Raw genomic sequence first — 21,332 nt, 5'->3', positions numbered from 1 at the left:
GAGTGTTAACAGCGGCTTGGCAGGGCTGGGCTTTGAACTCACACCCTACTGGGCAGAAGCAAATATTAAAAGATGATCAGTGGGTGACATATCTGGTGAGTATATAGACCATTGAAAGACCCTGGCCATTTTGAGCTGACAGGATGTCCCCATCAGTACCGTGGGTCACTCAGTTCAAAACATTGACCCACACACTGCCTGCCATCTGTCTGCTGGAGATGAATTCAGGATTCATCTGAGAGAGGATTATTCTACAGCATGACAGAAGCCCTCAGAAGTGAACTCTTGCCCATTTTCATCTGATACATTGCTGAAACAAACAGGTTAGGGAAGGAGAATCAGTCCCTTAAAATTGGTCAATAGAAAGTCATTACTTATTTTTAGAGTTCATACATTTTTGTATTTTTGAATTATGAGTCAGTGAGTATTTGTGTTTCCAATTAACTCATTTAGTTTCCTTTTTCCTTATTTTTTGTTTCTCTTCTGCTTTTGAGTTTACCTGCCTATGTGCCTGTAACGCTCTCTCTCTTTCCCTCTCTTTTTCTTTCTCCCACTCTCTCCCTTTCCCCCCTCTCCCTTTCCCCCTCTCCCCCCTCTCCCTCTCTCTCTCTCCCCCCATCTCTCTCTCTCTCTTACTCTCACCTCTCCCTCTCTCTCTCTCTCTCTCTCTCTCTCTCTCTCTCTCTCTCTCCGTCTCTTTCCCTCTCTCTCAGTAATTGTTCATTATGAGCATCTGCTTGAAAAGAGTGTGACCTGCTGCATGGATATACTTAGACATCCCTATCACAGGTGTTCATCAGCATGTGAATAGCTGAAGTATCTGTCGCATCCTGTCTGTATGCTTTGATACCAGTCATCTCTTTGCCTTCCTGCTTTTTCTCATTTTCTCTTTCAGCAAAATTATTGTCCTTTTTTTTTCTGTAATTTCATCAATTCCACCCTTACTGTCTGGAATAAGGTCCTCATTCTTCATTTTTCTCACTTTTCTAGAAATATTTTTAATGTAAAACAGAGACAGAGTTTCCAAATCCTCTGGGGGGGGGGGGGGGGCCGTTTTATTATTATTATTATTCTAATGCCCTTGTGGATAAATGAAGACATCCTCACAGCCATGCTCCAAAATCTTGTAGAAAGTCTTCCCAAAGAGTGGAGCTTAGTATTATATACTGCAAAAGGAGAAAAAAAAGCTGGAACAGGATGTTCAACAAGCACATGAGGGTGTGATGGTCAGGAGTCCACTAACTTTTAGCCATGCAGTGCATCTTTCTGTATAACCTATTGTCTGTATCACTTGAACAAATTACCAACTTTTTCATTCATTCATTACATTTTTTGAATGATAATTGAAGGGAATTAGCAGACATATCAGTAGCAATAATAAAGAATTACAGTAAATGCAATTGAAGTTCAAATATTAAGCTTATTCTTACTAAGTGAAAGTCTCACGCGCACACACACACACACACACACATACATATATATATAAATGATACATTTTAGAAATACTTTTTAATATCTTGCTTCTCTTTAAATAAACATTTCACAATAAAAGTATATAAAATCAGTGAATATAAAGGTTTTGGTATTTGTACTTGCTTTTTCACTGATTTTGATTCGATATTAAGCTGCTGTTCCTTTCATAGATCTGGCAACTCTGGATAAAACATTAGTTAGTTCTCTTGACAGAAGATGCTTCTGTTTTTCATGATCTCAAAACCGCTGTTTTGAACTGTACATTAACATAAAAAGTAAAAGAAACTCACACATTTCTCTATCTGTAGAGTCAAAAGTCATTAGGTAACCTGCTACCTTCCCTGGCAATAAAAATAAACATGTCCTTTTCCTCCATAAACTAAGAAGTGTTAGATTCATGATGACAAGAAGTCTGTGTCTTCATTGACCGCATGTTTGTATTTGTCCCCCATTACAGCATACTATCCAGTTATGCAAGATGTCTTTGCTTTTTCCATCTTTTACACCGTGAAGAATTCATCAGCATGTGTATACTTTGCAGAAAGTACTCTTTAACAATGCTAAGAATTTCACAGAGTATGCATCAACTTCTATCAATATCACATGACTTTCCAGCAGTTGAATTTGTTAAGAAACCTTGCCAGTCCTGCTTCATGCCGATTTACAGAATGTGCTTTCTCAGAACCACCTTCCTCTCTCTTAAAGTTCCTGCTTTAAAATCTTGCAGTTGCACATATATGAATTTCCTTTTTTCGTTTGTTCGCTTCTGCGCTGCTGAACTTTCACATCTGTGTGCAAGCACATCACTGGACCAAAGTCCTGTCAGTCAGATCTCTCAGGCTGTTTACTTAACTCCCATTCTCTCCCCTTCCTGTTCTCTCTCTCTCTCTCTCCCCCACTTCCTTCTCTCTCTGTCTGTCCTTCCTTTTTCTCCCAGGCATCTGTTTGAACTGCCAGGGAAACACCAGAGGTCCCAGCTGCAACGAGTGCAAGCCAAACTTCTACCGGGAGCGTGGCTCTAGCCCGAGCAAGTCATGTGAAACTTGTCCCTGCTCCAGCGTCACCTCTTCAGGCAGCTGCACACTCAGTGAGTCCCTGTTCTACCTCCTCACATTAACCTAGCATTGCCTAGCATAGCCTAGCATAGCCTGCTAGTTTCCATCATTCTCTGGAGGACTTCTCTGTGAACCCAGGCTCTGAGATCTAACATCATCTCTGTGTCTGCCCCTGATTACATGTGTGTGATGTCATTCTGGTTTGTTTTCTGCTAATGCAGTGGATTTTCATTTCGCGCTTCGAAAAGCTGTGTATTTCCATTACACTGAGTAGAGGATTGTTTTTTTTTCTCTTTGGGTGGAAGAAGCGCCTTCAGGTTTGTTGATGAATTATGAAAGCAGGAAGGTAGAGGCTGCGGTGTGTATATGTTTAGACTCACCTGACCTTTTTCATTTTTTTTTTGTATTTGTTCACTACTTCACTTTTACTTTATGTTTCTGAATATCTCTCTCTCTCTCTCTCTCTCTCTCTCTCTCTCTCTCTCTCTCTCTCTCTCTCTCTCTCGTTTCATTTTACCCCTGTGTGTACATTTGGGGTTATTGTTTTTGTCAAATTGTGCACGCTTGTGGTTTTTATCTTCCTCCTCCATCCCCCCACCCAAACTCTTAGCCACCCCCCACCCCCACCCCTCCTCTTGAGTGGGTGTACTTTGTGCTGACAGCAGCGTTCCCAAGCAGCCTCGTACAGGTACGGACCCACGAGCGGAAACCCCACAAGCCGGTGAAAAGGGCAGGGGCTTGTACAGTGTGTTCATTTTCACACTCAGTCATACCGAAACCGTGCACTGTTCTAACAAAGGGAAGAGCCAAGTGCCTGTAGACAGGTTCCAGGAGGCGCTGTATGACTTTCTTGTGTCAGAATATAACACATCCAGGTGATGTGTGCGCAAGTGGATTTATCTGTAGCTATATAAAGACTACCTAAAATGTTCAATAGAGTTTCCACATATTAAACCCAAAAGTTGCAGAGGTTAGAATATGTGAATATGTAGTTTCTTTTTGTTTATTGCTTTCCTTGGTTACTACAGAATTCCAAGTGTTTTTGTTTTTTTAGTCCTTCTATAACATTTCCTCTCTGGTGCACACAATGAATTTAGAGACTGAATTCTAAATATAAATCTTCTTGTGGAGTGTAATTAAATAAATAGTTTGTCTAGTGTGTTATTCCACTCGGGAGAGAGAGAGAGTAACAAACACAAGACCATGGACTCATCTACTAACAAAATGTACCAATGCGCAAGTCTTTATTAGCTAAAATATATAAATGTACAAAATGATGTGTTTTTGTGCTGTAAAATAGAAATCTGTTAAGAAGGGACATTGACGTGATTATAAATTTGAACAATAGGTTTGTTGGCTAGTTATTTAGCTACTTCACATGAAAGGTCACAACTGTAACAAAAACATTTCTCATTGCACCCAAATAGACACGGAAATGATTCATGTCTGTAGTCCGTGTGTCTTACTATTTACTATGACTGCATGTTCGCCACTTCTGTAAGTTGTGGACTCATTGTATGCTAACAGCCTACACCCACAGGACAGCCAGTAATTAGCATTAAGCAGGCCTGATCACAGTATAGGTGAATCACTAATGATGCGGTCTGATCAGGTGCAGAAGAGCTAATCCCTGTTTTCCCATAAGCTCCTGTCTCTTCATTAGCGAGTCTTGTTTGGGAGAAGCAGAAGCAGCAGTTGAACAGTAGAGCTCATTCTGTCCTCTGGAGAAATCACTGAGAGTTAAGGACGAGAGAGTAATATTGTACAGCTCTCCTGCAATAGCTGTGTTTCTGTCTGACTTTAAATTAGTTTATAGGAAAAGGAAAACTTTTACTGATTTGAGATCAAATTAGATAAGAGATTGAAGAAACCACAGTAACTGAACAGATATAAACCAATAAATGATTATGCTTAATGAAGGACCACTGGCCTGTATTTGCTTGTTAGGTTACTTAATGACCAACTACTTTGTTTGGTGAATGAGTTCTGTTGGTATTGGTAATATCAGTTATAAGTAGAATACCATACAGTGAGGTTATGTGAAAGTATTTCATATCGAGGTGTGGATTATTTTATTATTTTACATTAACAGCATTTGGCAGGAGGCAGTGATAAGATAAGATAAGATATACCTTTATTCGTCCCACAATGGGGAAATTTCTCTGTTACAGCAGCAAATAGAAAGAAATGCAAATATATAAAAGAATAGAGACATAATATAATATATGTATATACAGTATATATGTGTATACAGTATACACACAACACAATGTATAAATGCATAGAAGAAAAAAGAGACCACAAGTAGTAGTTACACTAACAGACATATTGCACACCGGTAATATTGCACGTTTTTCAAAATTTCTGTTATTGCACATGTTGTTTAAAATAACTTTGTTATTGTTATTGTTAACGTTAAACAGTAATACCAGTGTGTATTATGGTGACTGGTTTACTGAGAGCAGCTTTGATTGTACATTCTAATAGAAGCAGGGAGAAAAGAGCGTCTCTATCGCTCCTTCAGACACTTAGGATGTAACAGAGCGAGTAACATTTATTTCTTTAATACAGTTAAGCATTTGAGGCGTGAGAGCCTTGCTCAGCAGTCTATTTTTTAGATTACTTACTTTTTTAAATAAGCTGGAGAATGGTTAAATGACCCCAGAACAGGTGAGTTAAGTGTCCGAGCGAGAAAAACCCTCATTCCTGCTCTGGAATGCTTGTTTGTTATTAGATGGGCCTCCTGTCAGTCATTTTATAGACTAATATTTCTATAATACAACTGAATAGTTGAGGGTCAAAGGTCTTGCTCAAGAGCCCAGCAGTGGCAGCTTGGTGGTCTTGGGATTTGCGCTCACAATAGCACGGTGTTATTATTATCAGTCTTCGATTATTCCATAGAAACAAACAATAGGATGAGCAAATTATCCTGTCATTCAATTAAGAGCTAGTGGACAGCTAGCAGGAACTAGTGTCCAGGCCGAGCTGCTGTACAGAGTAATGCACATCGACTGACCAATCAGATCTAAGAATTATTAATATTAATAACAAACCTTACCATTCATTGAGTAACGGAATCCTTTTTTCTTTTATCAAAGCCGTTTTTTCAAGCAGCACCTGTTTTTGTAGTGATGTTCATTATAAATATTAAAAAAAGAAAAGTTGATAAAATCACTAACGCCTGCCCTCTTGTGGCTTATAGATTTGAATTAAGCTGTATTTAGGATAGAACTCCTGCCTGTGCTATTTTGGAGAGAACTACAAGTATTAGTGCTGCATGCTAACTAACAAAACATGCCGTACAGTGATGTTAATGAGGAAGCAGAACTCTTGGAGATGATTAAGCAGCTCTGATCATTATGGCTCCTCTACGCATTCCATTGTATTGTTATTGTGTTTTTCACAATGATCAAATTTTCTCCCCAAAAGCTTCCATTTTTCTTCACAATAGAAAACACAGAAACTTCTGCAATATTTAACCAGAAGTAGATATTTTTCAGACGGGTTGATTAAGACTGTGAAAGGGTTCTGTAAAAATGTACTTTAAAACATTTTATTAGCGTGGTGTATTAATAATAATAATAATAATAATAATAATAATAATAATAATAATAATAATAATAATAATAATAATTACTAATAATAATATTATTATTGTTATCTTTTTTTATATTTTAAAATAACAGATACCATATTAATGTAATATAAATGCATTTATATATAAAATTTATATATTATGTACTATATATTAGATATAATACAGTACATATGACTTATTCAGTAATTACTCTCTCTCTCCCTCTCTTGAATTGAGTTTAAGAGAGAAGTTTCTGCCTTTCGGGTTGTTCCTGTGGCCAGGTTGTGTGTATTAAAGTATTAAGTATGTGTTTGTGAAATAAATTTTCCAGAGTGTTTTTATGACATTTTGTTGATTAGCTTCTCTGGACAACTCTCCTTTATATCTGCTATTTGCTTGCTTGTAACAAAGCTGATTTGTTTTTGTGTGAATAATTCATGGTTGCTTGTGGTAATGCCTTAATAAATTATTTCCTGCAAATGAGCTCGAGTTGATTATGTAGGACGGATAATTGTCCAACTATTGTTATGTTAATGTGTGCCATTTTGCCACACAAAACAATTCTATCACTTCTGTTCCGGGCCGTAATTTTGCAACGACACAAGAAAGAAGCTGCTTCATCTATACAGACACACATTCACAAATGCACACTAATCGAGCGGACAAAGCTTTCACAGATATTAAGAATTCTCTAAGTCACATGGTCTCATTGTTGGACACGTTCTCTGAATTACAAGCAGATTTGCTTAACCATGTTGCCAGACTTTGCAAAATAGAGCGTCTTAAATGCTATGACATTGTAAAGTTTTGCATATTTGATGTAAAAAAAAAAAAAAAAAAGGAATCTGTACATTTTTATTAGTTTACCTTTCAGTCAAAAAGGTAATCGACTAGTTTGGATTTATAATTCAGGCGAAGCAGCCATTATAATTCAGTCTGTTTGGGAGGATCAGGAGCATCAGGGAGGATTTTACTTCTATTCAGTAATCCGGTAGTTAGAAAGTGTAAACATGAACATATTTGGATATATATATATATATATATATATATATATATATATATATATATATATATATATATATATATATATATATATATATATATATAGATAGATAGATAGATAGATAGATAGATAGATCTATCTATCTATCTATCTATCTATCTATCTATCTATCTATCTATCTATCTATCTATCTATCTATCTATCTATCTATCTATCTATCTATCTATCTATCTATCTATCTATCTATCTATCTATCAATCAAGATGTTTGAATCAACCAATGTTGAGAGTTCCTTCAGGAACAGATGGGACTAGAATGAACAACATTGTACATTTCATACAAAATATTCCAGTGCTTTATTGAAGGTGAAGGTAAATGTAAATAACAAAAGACACGTCTTTTATACCATCTTGTGCTGTTGACCGTAGAATTGGCTTCATCTAGTCTGCAGTAGTCTTTTTAATGTCTCACTATAAATGTACATTAGAATATGATTGAATTGTTTGCTAAAAAAACTGACAGCAAACTGAAATGCTGATTTTTGAGGGTACTTTTATTTAAAGTCTAGAAAAAGTTGTATATAACTAGTTTTTTTTTTTTTTTACATTCAGAAATTAATTTAATAAATAAATAAATAACTTTCATGGTGCTAAATATATCTTGAAACAGTGACCTAATTTATCACAGTATCAACATACTGTTGTTTCCACATGAGAAAATATCTCCTACTTACACAAAGCAGGAGATTTCTTATGTTTTGTTGTTTAACTGATGGCACGATAAGCCTCGCCTCTTTATTATTTTCATCGGCTTCCTCTCTTATACAGCAGAGATGCAGCAATTTTTGATCACAGTTTTAGATTTTAAAAGAAAGAGATTAGCGCAGTTGTACTGGAAGTAGGTTGCAACCTTTTTTTTATTTTATGGTACTGTAGTATTGATAAACTTTGATCGACTGATACTTTGATCCGTCGCCTTAATGTGAACATTTTTTTATTTTTAATCCATGGTGTCAGTTAGATTTTTCTTTGTCAGCAAAACTGATTGGAGATAACGTTTTCCATCGTTTGTTGTTCAAACTGCATACACCAGCTTTAATGTGACCACAGTGCGATGGCTGTCATGGAGATGAGTAACACAACCACACATTTGTAGCAGAGGCTGAAACCTTATTGTTACTAGGAAACAAATAAAAGTAAACAGTATTTTACTCAGTGGGATATCTGATTAGTATTTTCCGTTCATTACAAATCAGCTGGTTTAGTAAAACAACATGGCAAATCATCGCTCGGTTCAGTAGAAGTCGACTGGGATTCTCTTCTTTCTTTCTGTAGCTGCCATGTTGATGTAAACATTCAGACTTGTCTATTGGCGTTGAGCTGAGATGAGCCTTTATGATTCGCTATGTAAGGTTTAGTTCACGATCAGCGCTTGGTTTTCTTACTACACTCATCTCCTCATCAGTCACGCTGCCATACAATACATTCTACAGTAACACAGCCAAAACCACAGAGCGGCTAGGTGATGTGTGACTGAACTTAAAGTAAGAAATGAAGAATATTAGTGATATGTGGTCTGCTTGCAATCCTTCGTTTTGCTCAGCAGGTGCGAGTGTAAAGCGAACAACATGTTAAGGGTTCTGACAGCGCATACGCGTGTGAGTGACACATGGGGAAATTCAGCAGACTTTGCCAGTAGCTATTTCCAAAGGTTAATGATTGACTGGCCTGAATCCCTAAAGCACTGTTATGAAGCAAGTCAGGAAATCCTCCATAGCTGATCGGTGCAGAGGAGGAGAGCTAACATAACACAGCCTTGTTCGAGGTAAACCGAGTATGAACTAAGAGTTATGGGTGTGTTTGTACACAAGCCATGTGTAAGATTACTTCAGGTCATTGTGTAACCAAAATGGTGCATATTGAAACTACCAAAAGTTCTTGCTTCCGCATTTTCACAGTAGTAATGTTTTTAGGGATTTTGTTATTTTAATATCAACCTACATGTCGTTTTTCCTTGACATGTTGCATATTCACTTCCAGTGCTTTGTTATACAGTTATAGATTTAAACTTCTATATAGTTTGGTCACTAATTGCTCCCCATCATCCGTTTTTCTAATATCACCCAACACCTAGCAACCAGGGAGAGCAAAGGCTACTACAGGCTTCTTACAAGAAACACAAATACAGCCAATCGTATCTTTTCAAACTGCTGCAGGAAAGTTCATTCTGCTCTCTTCCACATACATGAGCTCACAGTTCAATGTTAATTTAGTAAGTATGATTGCCAGGGAAGAGAGAATAAAGCCATAGAGATTTGCAGTTTTTGTAGCCCTGGTTAAAAAAAAAAAAAAAAAAGACTGGAATCTATACAAGCAGAAGACTGTGCTTTAGACTTATTTGAGGCTAATTAATGAGGAATTAAAATGGCAAACTTTGTTTTCGTCAATTTTCTATCCTGAAATTCTGCAGCTTAGTTTCATGAGTGCTCACAGAGTCATATTCAGAGTCAGCGAGTCTTAAAAACTTAACAAATAAATATTTATATGGGAAAAGTTATCTGTGTTCAGAGTTTGTTTCCATGGTTACATGACTGATTAAATGCTCTCTCCATTTAGATTTGCATCAGTTTTTATTTTTCTTAAATAAATGCTCAGTTTTAAACCCAAAAAAAAAAGTCAGGAATAGAAAATGTGGACTTAAAATGAAAAATAAAGATCAATATTGTGTCAATTTTGTGTAAGAAAATCAGACGTAACTACGACACACCTTTGTTATACTTCAGCACCATAGTGGCATGATTAGGTATAATATCCTCACTGCATACTCAGCTTTAACTCAGCTCAGACTCTATATCTAAAAATAATCCAGTAAATATATTTAGAATAAACTAATAAATAAAAATGCTCTGTTGTGACTGTATCTATTTTTTATTATTATACCTGAGGGTTTGTTCTACTCCTGTTCATATCTCATTTTCTTGCTAGCTCTCCTCATTTTTCTGGCTTTTGATTTTATTTGTACTTTTTCTTAAACGAACACGTATCGTTAAACGTGTTTGTACTATAGAAAGAATATATCCAGTAATAATAATTTGTCCACAATAATATGTTCACCTTTATATTTAGGCCAGAAGCTGCTAATCTTTTTTTTTTTTTTTTTTTTTTTTATTATTATTTTTTTAAATGGCACACACAACCTCAAACTGTGCAGGAAGTAAAGTGAAGTCTAATCAATTTGGAAGCAATCCCGTTACGATGTCCACGCTTATCCGTCAGAGCTACTGCAGCAAATCCACAGCAGCACAAGGAGAGAAGCAGGAATCAATTGACCAATGGCCCTGATGATTTATAAAACTTCCTAGACCGCCATGCAAAAGGATGAGCGCTAAGCCTGAGGTCCAATAGCACGTGTGAATTGTCCATTCATAACAGAACTACAAAAACACTTGATTTATTTACTGTCATTAAAAAGTTCCTATGCATGACAATGAAACGATTAGATGATTATACCAACAAATCTACCCGCTACACAATGACTATTATCTCTCTATTCCTCTATTCCTTTCTCTATTTCTTTAAAGTTTTGCCAATGAATGTGGCTTTCTTAGAAAAGTACTGCTCCATGAAAACAGAGTTTCACTGACAGAGATAGCAAGCTGTGCGGTATGCCTCGGGGGAATCCCTCCAGCCGTCTACTGCCCTTATTATTCATTGTGAACTGCCTTTACTGTTGTGAAGGGAAATGTTTTGAAATGCAAACCTGGATGGCTCTCGCCCCGTTTCTGCTGTCTGCAGAGATTATACTAGACTGTAACATTGAATTCATGCAATACAGACAGCTCAGGGAAGATTATCATCTTTGTTCAGCGCCATGTTTTCAGCACTACAGCTACCTTAGAGAACACAAAGTAACATCGTTATTCTGCAGCGCTTAGGCCAGATCATCTCGGTTTAGCCTGCCAGGCTTTCTCAGAGATTTCCTGTCGCATACCAATTTAAATGCTGTCACTGGAAATAATGTGAACGGATTTGACAAAAGTGGAAGGTTTTTGTTTTGTTTTTTTGTCTGATGATATGAAGAAAAACATTTAAACAAAGCACTGTAGGGAAAAATGTTCTAGCAAACAAAGGCATTTAAATATGATTATTATTATTATTATTATTTTACACATAAAGGGCCAAAAGATTGAAAATCAGGGGCTTAAATTCAAAATAAACTCATTTTTTGAATTTTGTAAAATTTCACACTATTCACCATATAGATATAAAATGGTTTCCTGAATATATTCAAACGTCTGCACTATTCCTAGGTATCGGATATAATGTAAGCATAGTTGTGAGCTTTAGCTTGCTTACCGGTTTGCACAAAAGGTCAAGTCCGTTCCATCAAAGCACATTTTCAGATGTCTCAACATGAATCATCAGGATTTGCAAACTAGTGAAGTGCATGCTAGATCAAATGTGCTGTCATTATACTGTAGTAAAATAATGGCCATGTTCCAAATACTGAAATTCTGAATCTCCTTTCTATTACAGATGATAATAAAATTAAATCAGGAAATTTCTACATTTTCTAAATTGATTTATTTGTTTTAAACGAAACAACAAAAGAACACAAAATATAATAATTTTCATTTGTGGTCCCTGACTTTTGTACCTGACTGAGTTTATAATGTTCTTACAAAGGATGGACAGCTATGAAATATATTAGGTATCCCACCATGGAAATACCTCCAAGTCCTGCCTTTTAGTTGCCTGCATTCTTACCTGTACATTATTTTAAAAAAAGTTGTATTACTTTACATTAGATGTTGGTTTTCTGCATCCATGAGTAAGCATCCAGCAAACTAAAACACAGGAACTGGAGGTATTTATTAAGTCAAGATGGTTAGATAATTAAACAAGCTAATGGTGTCATGATCCACTTTTAACAAAGTGTGCAATGTAGTGTGTCTTATTCTCAAGACAACATCAAGGAAGTCATTGGAAAGCAGTTCAGCTTTGAGCTGTCAACTTATGTCTGAAGCTCTGAAACAAATAAAACATCATGTCTGTAGAATTAATTCAAGATTGTAATGAAATTCACTACTGTGAGTTGAAATGTGAAAATTCTTCAAGAAGAAAACGATTTGGTTGGTTTTCCTTTTACCCTGTTAATAGATGCACAATAGCATTGATTGTATGTATGCATTATGCAAGCCCAAACAAATGACTTATTAAAGATCATGTTTAATGAAGAAAAACGCATTGACTATAATCTGTAATGCCTCACCAATTTATTTTCAAAATGAGCTTCTTACTGTTTCTGGTATACTTTGGTAAATTTAACACTGACAGGAAAAAAGAACAGTTTTAGTCCTCTGTTTATTTCAAGCCAAGGCAAGTTGTACTGGAACATGGTATAATTTTACAGCTCATTGCACAGAACTTTTAATTATACTGAAATTATATGTATGGATGCATAGTTTATTGTTGATTACAGTATACAATATTGAAAACATCATTAAAACATTTCATTAGGCACAGAACATTATTATCAGAAGAACAGAAAATTGCTTGCTTTATTTTCCTCTTGCTCTGACAGATGAAACGGGCCAACCGGTGTGTGACCAGTGTAAACCTGAGTACAAGGGCTTCACCTGCGAGGACTGTCGGGATGGATACTACAACGCCGACAGTATCTGTGTGCCATGCGAGTGCCATGGGAACGCCGAGCCAAGCAGCGCACCCCGCATCTGTCACCCAGACACTGGAGACTGCCTGAACTGCAGCTACAACACCAACGGGACTCACTGCCAGCACTGCGCTCGTGGTTTCACCGGAGACGCACTTGCCAGGAACTGCACAGCCATCGGTAAGCCACCGGGGGTTCAAAACAATTACATATCGAACTGCTATCTAATCCACAGAAACAAAACAGATTGCAGGAAATAATAGACATTCTAGTGTGAGTCAGAAAACCCTCTTGGCCTTTATGATAAGACGAATCTGACAAACGCTTTTATTCAGCTGTCAGGTGCTTTTATGCTAATTGAGTCCTCAAGAGCGGACTGACCGAGATGAGCTGCTAATGGATCCAAAGCAAAACAGTGGCCTTGCGTAAGAAATTGTGTTTAGTAAAAGAGAAGGTTCTTAAATTTTTTTTAATGTTTTTACATTATCATTGCGTTTGTAATTGCTCACTCTGTTTTGGAGTAAAAGCCTGTGGGGTGTTCTTACACACACACACACACACACACACACACACACACACACACACACACCCAACAATTTGATGTGACGGCTCTAATAAGTACTGTAAGAAACCTGTATGATGCATGTGAAATCAGTCTGTCTGATTTTAAAACTTCATTACCACTGACGCCAACAGTGCTGTTATTGCTACTAATAACCGCTTCACTATTATATTGTATTAATCACAGCAATCAAGACATCTGAACTGAGAAATTCACCATTATATGTAATATAATTATACAACATACCATTCACATAAGACTGAAACTGAGAGAAGGTTGTGGGAAAATAATTTTTAAGTCATTGTTTTATTTCCTTTTAGTTCTAGCATATGTCTGTGGATAATATAGAAGCCCAATCAAGTTACAATGCTAGTTAAATTCAAACTTTACATTAGACTTGTGGTTCCTGTATTTCATTAATATGAAAGGAAAAGGGGCAAGGTAACTCAGGTTATCATTTGTGTCTTTGTGCCATTTGTCCCGTTGTTTAAGGTGGCCATTTGATTCAAGGTCCGAGTCAAGAAGGAATGCCAAGCATTAGAGGTGAACTCGTTTCTATGTTAATGAAGGGGTCTGAGAAAGACTGTTATGTTAATGGGATTAAGGGTGAAAGTCCAGGATCTGGTGTGGGGGCTGTTACATCCTTTCATGTTTTGATTGTCACCCGAGTGTTTTGTCGCTATCTGATTGGACTGCCCCCTAAAATGTGTATATTTACCATGTATTACAACTGTAAGTCAGACTTGATGACTGCAGCGCCCGTGCCAGTACGCTCTGACTTGCAGACTCGTTTCATCGTGTATCTACAATAAAGACTACTGCACAAGGACATCCAAGTCTCCTGGTCTTCTCTGGAAAAAGTTTACAACAAGGTTTAGAATAAGGATCTGAAATGAGGTGACCTACCAGTATTAAACATCCCTACTTTGTTTCTATATACATAATACCCCGATTCTTCCAGCCTGGTAAACTTATGTAATATTCAGAGGCAATTTGTTTACACAGTAAACAAAGTGCCGGATATTGAGTCCATTTTTTGTACAGGTGCTCCTCTGTCACTTTACTTACAGTCTCTGGTGGCTTCTCTGTTTTATCTCCCTTCTTCCCTCAACCCAAAATGACTGTGTTAGGTAATGCTGTGGTTAAACATTTACAGCATATTCTAGATGCCCCCATCCAGAGTAACTTACATTAATTTATTTATTGTTCATTTGTTTATTTATTTATTACTGTATTTACAAGGCAATTTAATCTTTGTTTTTCTCCCTCTCTCCTCAGTGCCCACTATACCGGTGTTCTATTCCACTATGACCCCCAGCCCTAATGTAACTGATCGGCTCCCCACCTCATCCACGACACTCCTCTCCAGCCTGACAAGCCCTTCTGCCAATAGCACATCTTCCAATGAACAGATTTCCTGGGCTCAGTTCAATGTAATCGTTCTAGCCATCATCATCACACTGATCCTTGCATCTCTGGGAGCAGCAGGTGGCATCTACACCTACCGCCAGTACCAGAATCGTAAGATCAACGCACCCTTCTGGACAATCGAGCTGAAGGAGGACAATATCAGCTTCAGCAGCTACCACGACAGCCTGACCAACGCGGACGCCTCAGGCCTGTTGGATGATGAGGCGTGCGAGGCGGCCTCCAACGGGCAGCTGACCCTCAACAGCCCGGGGAGTTTATACATGCCGTGACATAACCTTCAGTGAATTATGGTAGCATAATATCGACTTATCAATTTGAGATGCTGATTAAAATATTATAATTCACTCCTGTATTTGGAATTGCATTTCTCTTTGTGAGTGTGCATTGAGTATTTGAGTATCGAGGAAAAATCTGGCTCTTAATATTTAATTGGGTCAGGAACGATGGTGACATTTAGCAAGTCACATGTTTTACAGTTCCAACGTTCATGCACACCCACACAGGAAATGACATCACAAATACGTGTTGGAATTTCTATTTTCTAATTAGCATAGTAAAACTGAATCAAGTCTGGATTACACTGCCATAAGGAAGGGTTTTATTCGTTTAACGTTCAGCTTATGGTTGAGAAAAAGGACATGATTTGATGCTTCTGGTTTTACAGGAAGTGTAGACACACATATGTGTGAAGAAATGCACAATGGAGGATGTGGAAAGCGAGACAGCCTCCATCGGCCAGTCTCAGCAGCTCAGCCAGGTTTTACAGGGTGTGTCTGTAGCACCCGGCAAATTTTATTTTATTTTTTTATTTAACTTTAACCAAGGTGTTGTGGGACCGGACATGCACTGATGCTTTAGATTGTCCTGAAAAAGCTACGCACGTAAATATACACCTTATGATAAGGGAGATGCTTAAAATAATTGCACAAAGGAGGAAAAGATGAGTTATTGTGCCATGTGGTTGCAGGTACAAAAGCCACGTGTTAACACTGACGACGGTACTCAGGCATCCATTTCCATCCATACTGCGGTGATGTTTGGGGCTGGAGCACTGCCCTATGGGGTGAAACAGAAACACATGGCATGTCTACATGAGCTACATTACATAAATTTTAATAATAATATAAAAAAGTAGTGTATATAAGAATATGCAAGAGCTGTCGAGTCTATTTTAGTCGAGTCGAATTCGTTTCGAATCAATCTTCATCGCTGCAATTCCATAGGTGTGACTGTAGAGGGAGGTATTTAATCAAGAGCTGAAAAGCTTTCCATCGCTTCTGGGCAACGCGCATGCCACGTCTTACCCTCTAATCTCTCAGACATGCACTACATACTCTATTTCCTTACAGAGAAAGAACAGGTACTGTTTCTCTGGGGCCCTACCAGCGGATCAGTGACCCTCATGGCTGGCCAGTGAGCATTTGTTTTACAGAGCATTAGCTTTTCTGTCACACTATACATCAAAATGATTGTCTTGCAGTAAGTTAGGTTCAGCTTGATGGGATTTGTTTTATTTTTTTAATGAGTGACACCTCACTTTCCTATTGTTAATCACTAAAGTCTAGAATTGACTACTTAAAAATTGTTTTCAGAGCATAGCCGTGGAAGCACTCTCATGGAAAAAGTGTTATGTAATGAGTCAGGCTTGTTTGGCTAAAGCAACTTTCCAGCTTTTATGCTCCTAATAGAACGAGTAAGTGAAGAAATAAACATATTCTTAGTGAGTAGGGGGAGTGGTGGATGGGAAGAGTGTCAGAAATGCCAAAGGGGGCATGTTTTTGTGTCAGTTAAAGGAATGAGGAAATAAGATGAGCTAGAGCTATTAAAAAAATAGGTTTGTGAATTTTATTTTTAAAAAAAGTCAGTCATCACAGAACAAGTAAACTGTTGGGTTTAGGCAGCTTTAAAGCACTGAAGCACTGAGCAGTGTGTACATGAACCCATGTCCCATCTTGCATTATCCTCTACATTCAGTCTCGCTCCTCACATTCAGGTTCTCCCCCATACCTGGGGTGTGGTCATTCTGTAAATACATGTTGTACAGAGATGTTATGTTGTAAATAAAGATGCTGCTATTGTATTGTATTGGTACGATGGGGAGACACCATATATATATATATATATATATATATATATATATATATATATATATATATATATATATATATATATATATTCACACACACAGTAGACTTCAGACCGTCTCACAGTGACCACTGAAAGATGGCTAAATTTATCTGTTCTTATGGCTTTGTCTTAAAGTGCAGACCGTGCAAACAACCACACAACTAACTCTGTGAATGATTTCAATAATAAAATTTGTTTTGATCAGATTCTCTGTGTTTGGTAATGACTTAGCGGGCATGCAGTTACACGGCTGACTTCACAACCGAGGTGCCATATAAATGTTTTCAGCATTTCACCATTTATATAAAATTAAAAAAAAAAACATTTTTGCTTTGATTTCATACTGATAATGGCTGCATTGTGTTCTTGTAACAGGTTTGATTTGTATAGCCTAGAATTAGCATTAGCTTTTCTGTCACACTATACATCAAAATGATTTCATGAGGTCAATTAGGACTTAATCAAATTGACTTTATCAGTATCACAATATCACAACATTACTAAAATAAAACTGTTGAGCAGGTGGCTTTTAAATAGGGGTGAATGTGTTCAAGTAACGGAGTTAAGTCAATGTTGTGGGGCTAAAACGTATTTTATGTAACCTGTAATGTATGCCTCAAAGAAAAAAATGTTTTTTTCTTCTCCCAAGTATCTAAATATTACAAGTAATAGTCTAGTTTATAAAGCTGTGGAACAGACAACAATAGCCTCTGTTCATATTTTAAGCTATTTGCCATATAATATAATTGCCATTTGCCATACAATCGTCTGAAGAGTCAAGTAAGCAAAATTGTCTGTGCTCTCCCTCACCTGTCAATCACAGCAACACCAGTTGTGATCTCATGTATGAGGAAGAGGGCAGAAAGCACTTTCTCAGTTAAAGCGTGTGATTGTTTGTTAGCCATCGTGTGATAATGGAGACCTGGCTGGTGAGGGAAATTAGCACTAAAGGAACAATGGAGGGTGTCTCACAAACATAATTCATGCTGTCTGTCTATTCAGGTCGTGTTGGAAGGCATCTAGTCACATCTGAAATATTCACGCCGTATTCTGCTCTCTGAGATGCTTTTATTTTAAGGCAGCTTAGAAAAAAATGTCCTGTATGTCTCATGTCTGTGTGTGAGTGTCAGCGAAGATATTTGGGTTTTTTTTAATCCAAATAATACTTTATTCGAAATCGACTAAAGTCGGTATACTGGAAATTTCATGAAATTGACAAAACTACTTTCTTTAGTTTTGTTGTATGTGTAGCGCCTTATAAGATAACATTGAATATCATAATACTAACACCTAATAAAATAATAATAAGAAGAAGAAAAAGCTGCTCTCTGAACTGTGATTCTAGTAAAGCTACCTCATAAAATTAGCAGTCTGTATATAATAAATGGGTCTCTTTGTTTATGTAACTTGGGTAAGCCGGAACCATGCATCGAGCTCCGCATGGTGATGTGATTCTGTACGTGTTGTGATATAGACACTGTGGTGTGCAACAGAAAGCCACAATGTCGTCATTCGTAAACGAGAATATGGAAAGCTTTGAGGCAGATATCATATCAGCAATATCATACAATATGTTTGTTGAAACAAACAATAGTATGCAAAATCTGCTATAAATATCTGAAGTATATTTTTCTGTACTTAATGTGACTTAACGTAAGCCATCACAAGAAATAGAAATCTGATTCAGATGACGATTGTCATCGCAACTGCTGTTTAATGTCAGTGGACCGTTAATTCGGCTTGGTGTTATCCCTGCTATTATACTTGACATTTCTAAGGCCCTTCAAAATGATCTGTATTTTCTTTGATGTTCATGTAAATACGTTTTTCTTCGTTCATCGAAACAAACTGAAACTGCACGGCTCATGGATTAAATTTGAATATTGAATGAACTATTGAATGAGAGCCATTTTGTATTATGCACTAACAGATGAAGTGGAAAAGATGCAGCTTGAGTTACTTATTTCAGCAGAAAATCACCCAACACCCTGCTCTTTTTTTTTTCTTCCGATTAAAAATGAAACTGTAGGTGCCTGAAGTTACCTGAAAGCAGTCCATGAATCATAATAGCACCTGCTCTTTCTGTACACGTACGTTATATGTCATCTGTCATCATAGGATTTACATTGAGTGGCACTGTGTCTGTGCATCTGTGATTGTGACCTTTTTAAACACTTGTCATTTCCTTGAGACATGTTAAGGCATGTTGAGGCAAGTTAAGACAAAACCCTTTGCCCTTTACATTAACACTTGCGCTTATTCGTTTTCAGCTTCAGTTGCTTAATATGATATTAAATATTCACCTTTGGTGGAAGTGCAAACATCTCAGTGATGCCCAATTGCATTCATGTGAAGCGTGATTCACATCCACACTTAATTGTTTCTGTAGTTCTCATGGTAGGTGATATGATTCTATCCCCATCTTTTCCTTGCAGATTGAATGTTTGTGTTTGTTATTTAATCCAAACTTTGTGTTACTGTGTTAAATTCTATAGTCTCTCGATGTCATGTTCAATTTTTTTCCCCGTTAAATACATAAAATTGTTTGTCATGTTACAATAAAAATAAAAAAATAGGCTGATTTGTCACTTTTGGACCAAACTCACAAGGTATTTAATTAATTGTGAATTATAAATGATTATTTAAAAAATTAGGAGCTATATTTAACTCTTTGCATTCATCGATAGAGTTATGGAGTGAAATAGGAAAGGAATTTTAACACAAATTTGACACACATTTTAGACACAACTGCTGATGATAACTTGGGTAAGTTAGTATAACAGGAGTGTGGTCCAGTTTTGTGGTGAACTCGAACACATTATAAGAACACACAGAGTTTATGGTTTTTTGGAGCGTGTAATTCCGCTTATACATCAGCAATTTGCCAACTATTATATTTCATCTAATAATTTCTTTAATTAGAATTTTATAATTAATACAACCTCATACATTTCATCAGTTTGTGGTTAATGTTGTGCAACATCTAAGATGCAAGTTATTTCTTAATTTAACTGTTTTAGCTGCATAAGCTTTTCCTCTCTCTCTCTCTCTCTCTCTCTCTCTCTCTCTCTCTCTCTCTCTCTCTCTCCTCTGTTATTGTCTGGTTCTCTTTGACTGTCTCTTCTCTTTCCTGCTGCGCTCTCTCTCTCTCTCTCTCTCTCTCTCTCTCTCTCTCTCTCTCTCTGTCTCTCTCTCTCTCTCTCTCTCTCTCTCTAAGTCTAATCTCTGTCTTGTGACTTTCCTGCTCGGGGAAATTTGGACTATTATAAAGTGCTTACAACCGATACTTCTTCCCATAAAGGTTAACTAAATACCTCTTAAGAAAAACGTCTTCCCCAAAATGACTGTACGTTTCACAGAGCTAAACAACAAGTTTATAATTAGTTTAATTTTAGTCTTGGGCCATATGTTGCCATAGAAAATAAGAAGCACAATAAACATAATATGAATCTGCCTCCTGACCAAATAGATTCAAGATTCCAAATAATATTTCATACACAAGACTTCAGACTCACTGTTGTGTAAGGAAAACAAACTCTTGGTAATTCTTTACATATTTATGTTCCACTTGTGGGTTGCTGATGCAGTAAATGAAGAAAGCTGAAAGCTGTCTATGAATTATAACAGAGCATCGGCATTACTGTACCTACCGAAGGGGCAGGTGTTGTTATAACCCTACACAACCCTACTCTGAAGCCACTAAACCCCTTACCCATCCTTCTGTGCTCCATAATCGTGGTACCAGTGTGCTGGGACATCATGGAAGAAATCCAAAGAGAACTTCAAACCTAAAACCCTCTGCCAGAGTGCCACTCCAATAGGCTGTTTGTACCCACCAACCTCTGAACCAATACAATGCAGTGGGTTCACCTGTCCCCAACTCAGGACATACAGGTATTCATAAAACTCTCACCCTCATGCAGAACACCTTTTGGTGGGCCACCGTAGCCCAGGATGTGGAAAGATATGTCAAGCCTGCACTGTATGTGCACAAACCAAGACACCCCACCAACTATCTGTGGGGCTTCTAGAAACACTTTCCATACCACAACGCCCATGGTCCCATCTGGTCATAGACTTTATAACAGACCTTGCTAACACCCATGACCACACCACTATAATAGTCACCAGAGACAGATTCTCTAAACCCTGACAGCTGGTGCCATTATTTACTCTGATCCACCACCTCCACTTGCAATTGATTGGTACACGTTCGACTCAACTCACCGCAGAGGTGACCACCTCCAATACCTCCAATTGTGAACTGGGATGGGTACGGCCCTGATGAACAATCTTGGGCAAACTCCAATAACATTCTTGTCTCCACACAAATTTAAGACTTTCATAGAGCACATGACTGTACATTTCACAGAGGTAAACAACATGTTTGTAATTAGTTTAATTTTAGTCTTGGGCCATATGTTGCCATAG

General features: G+C 37.3%; 1 protein-coding gene across 5 annotated transcripts in view; it reads left to right on the top strand.

The window, feature by feature from the left end:
- The window catches only part of si:dkey-220k22.1 (multiple epidermal growth factor-like domains protein 9), an 81,170-nt gene extending 64,065 nt beyond the window's left edge, over window positions 1–17,105 (top strand). Inside the window, exons 4-8 of one of the 5 annotated variants that reach the window (XM_027137775.2) lie at window positions 2,411–2,560; window positions 12,692–12,961; window positions 13,836–13,886; window positions 14,622–15,064; window positions 15,439–17,105. In XM_027137775.2, coding sequence (XP_026993576.2) covers window positions 2,411–2,560; window positions 12,692–12,961; window positions 13,836–13,886; window positions 14,622–15,043 — 893 coding nt within the window. In that variant the 3' untranslated portion in view covers window positions 15,044–15,064; window positions 15,439–17,105. Of the gene's footprint in view, window positions 1–2,410; window positions 2,561–12,691; window positions 12,962–13,835; window positions 13,887–14,621 lie in introns of all 5 variants that reach the window. The other 4 variants (XM_047809246.1, XM_027137777.2, XM_027137776.2 and 1 more) reach the window with 4 other exon arrangements.
- The last annotated feature ends 4,227 nt before the right edge of the window (window positions 17,106–21,332 follow it).

Source organism: Tachysurus fulvidraco, chromosome 26, assembly GCF_022655615.1.
Source record: "Tachysurus fulvidraco isolate hzauxx_2018 chromosome 26, HZAU_PFXX_2.0, whole genome shotgun sequence".
NCBI lineage: Eukaryota > Metazoa > Chordata > Actinopteri > Siluriformes > Bagridae > Tachysurus > Tachysurus fulvidraco.
The sequence above is the reverse complement of the archived record's forward strand: the minus strand, read 5'-3'. Positions and strand labels throughout refer to the sequence as shown.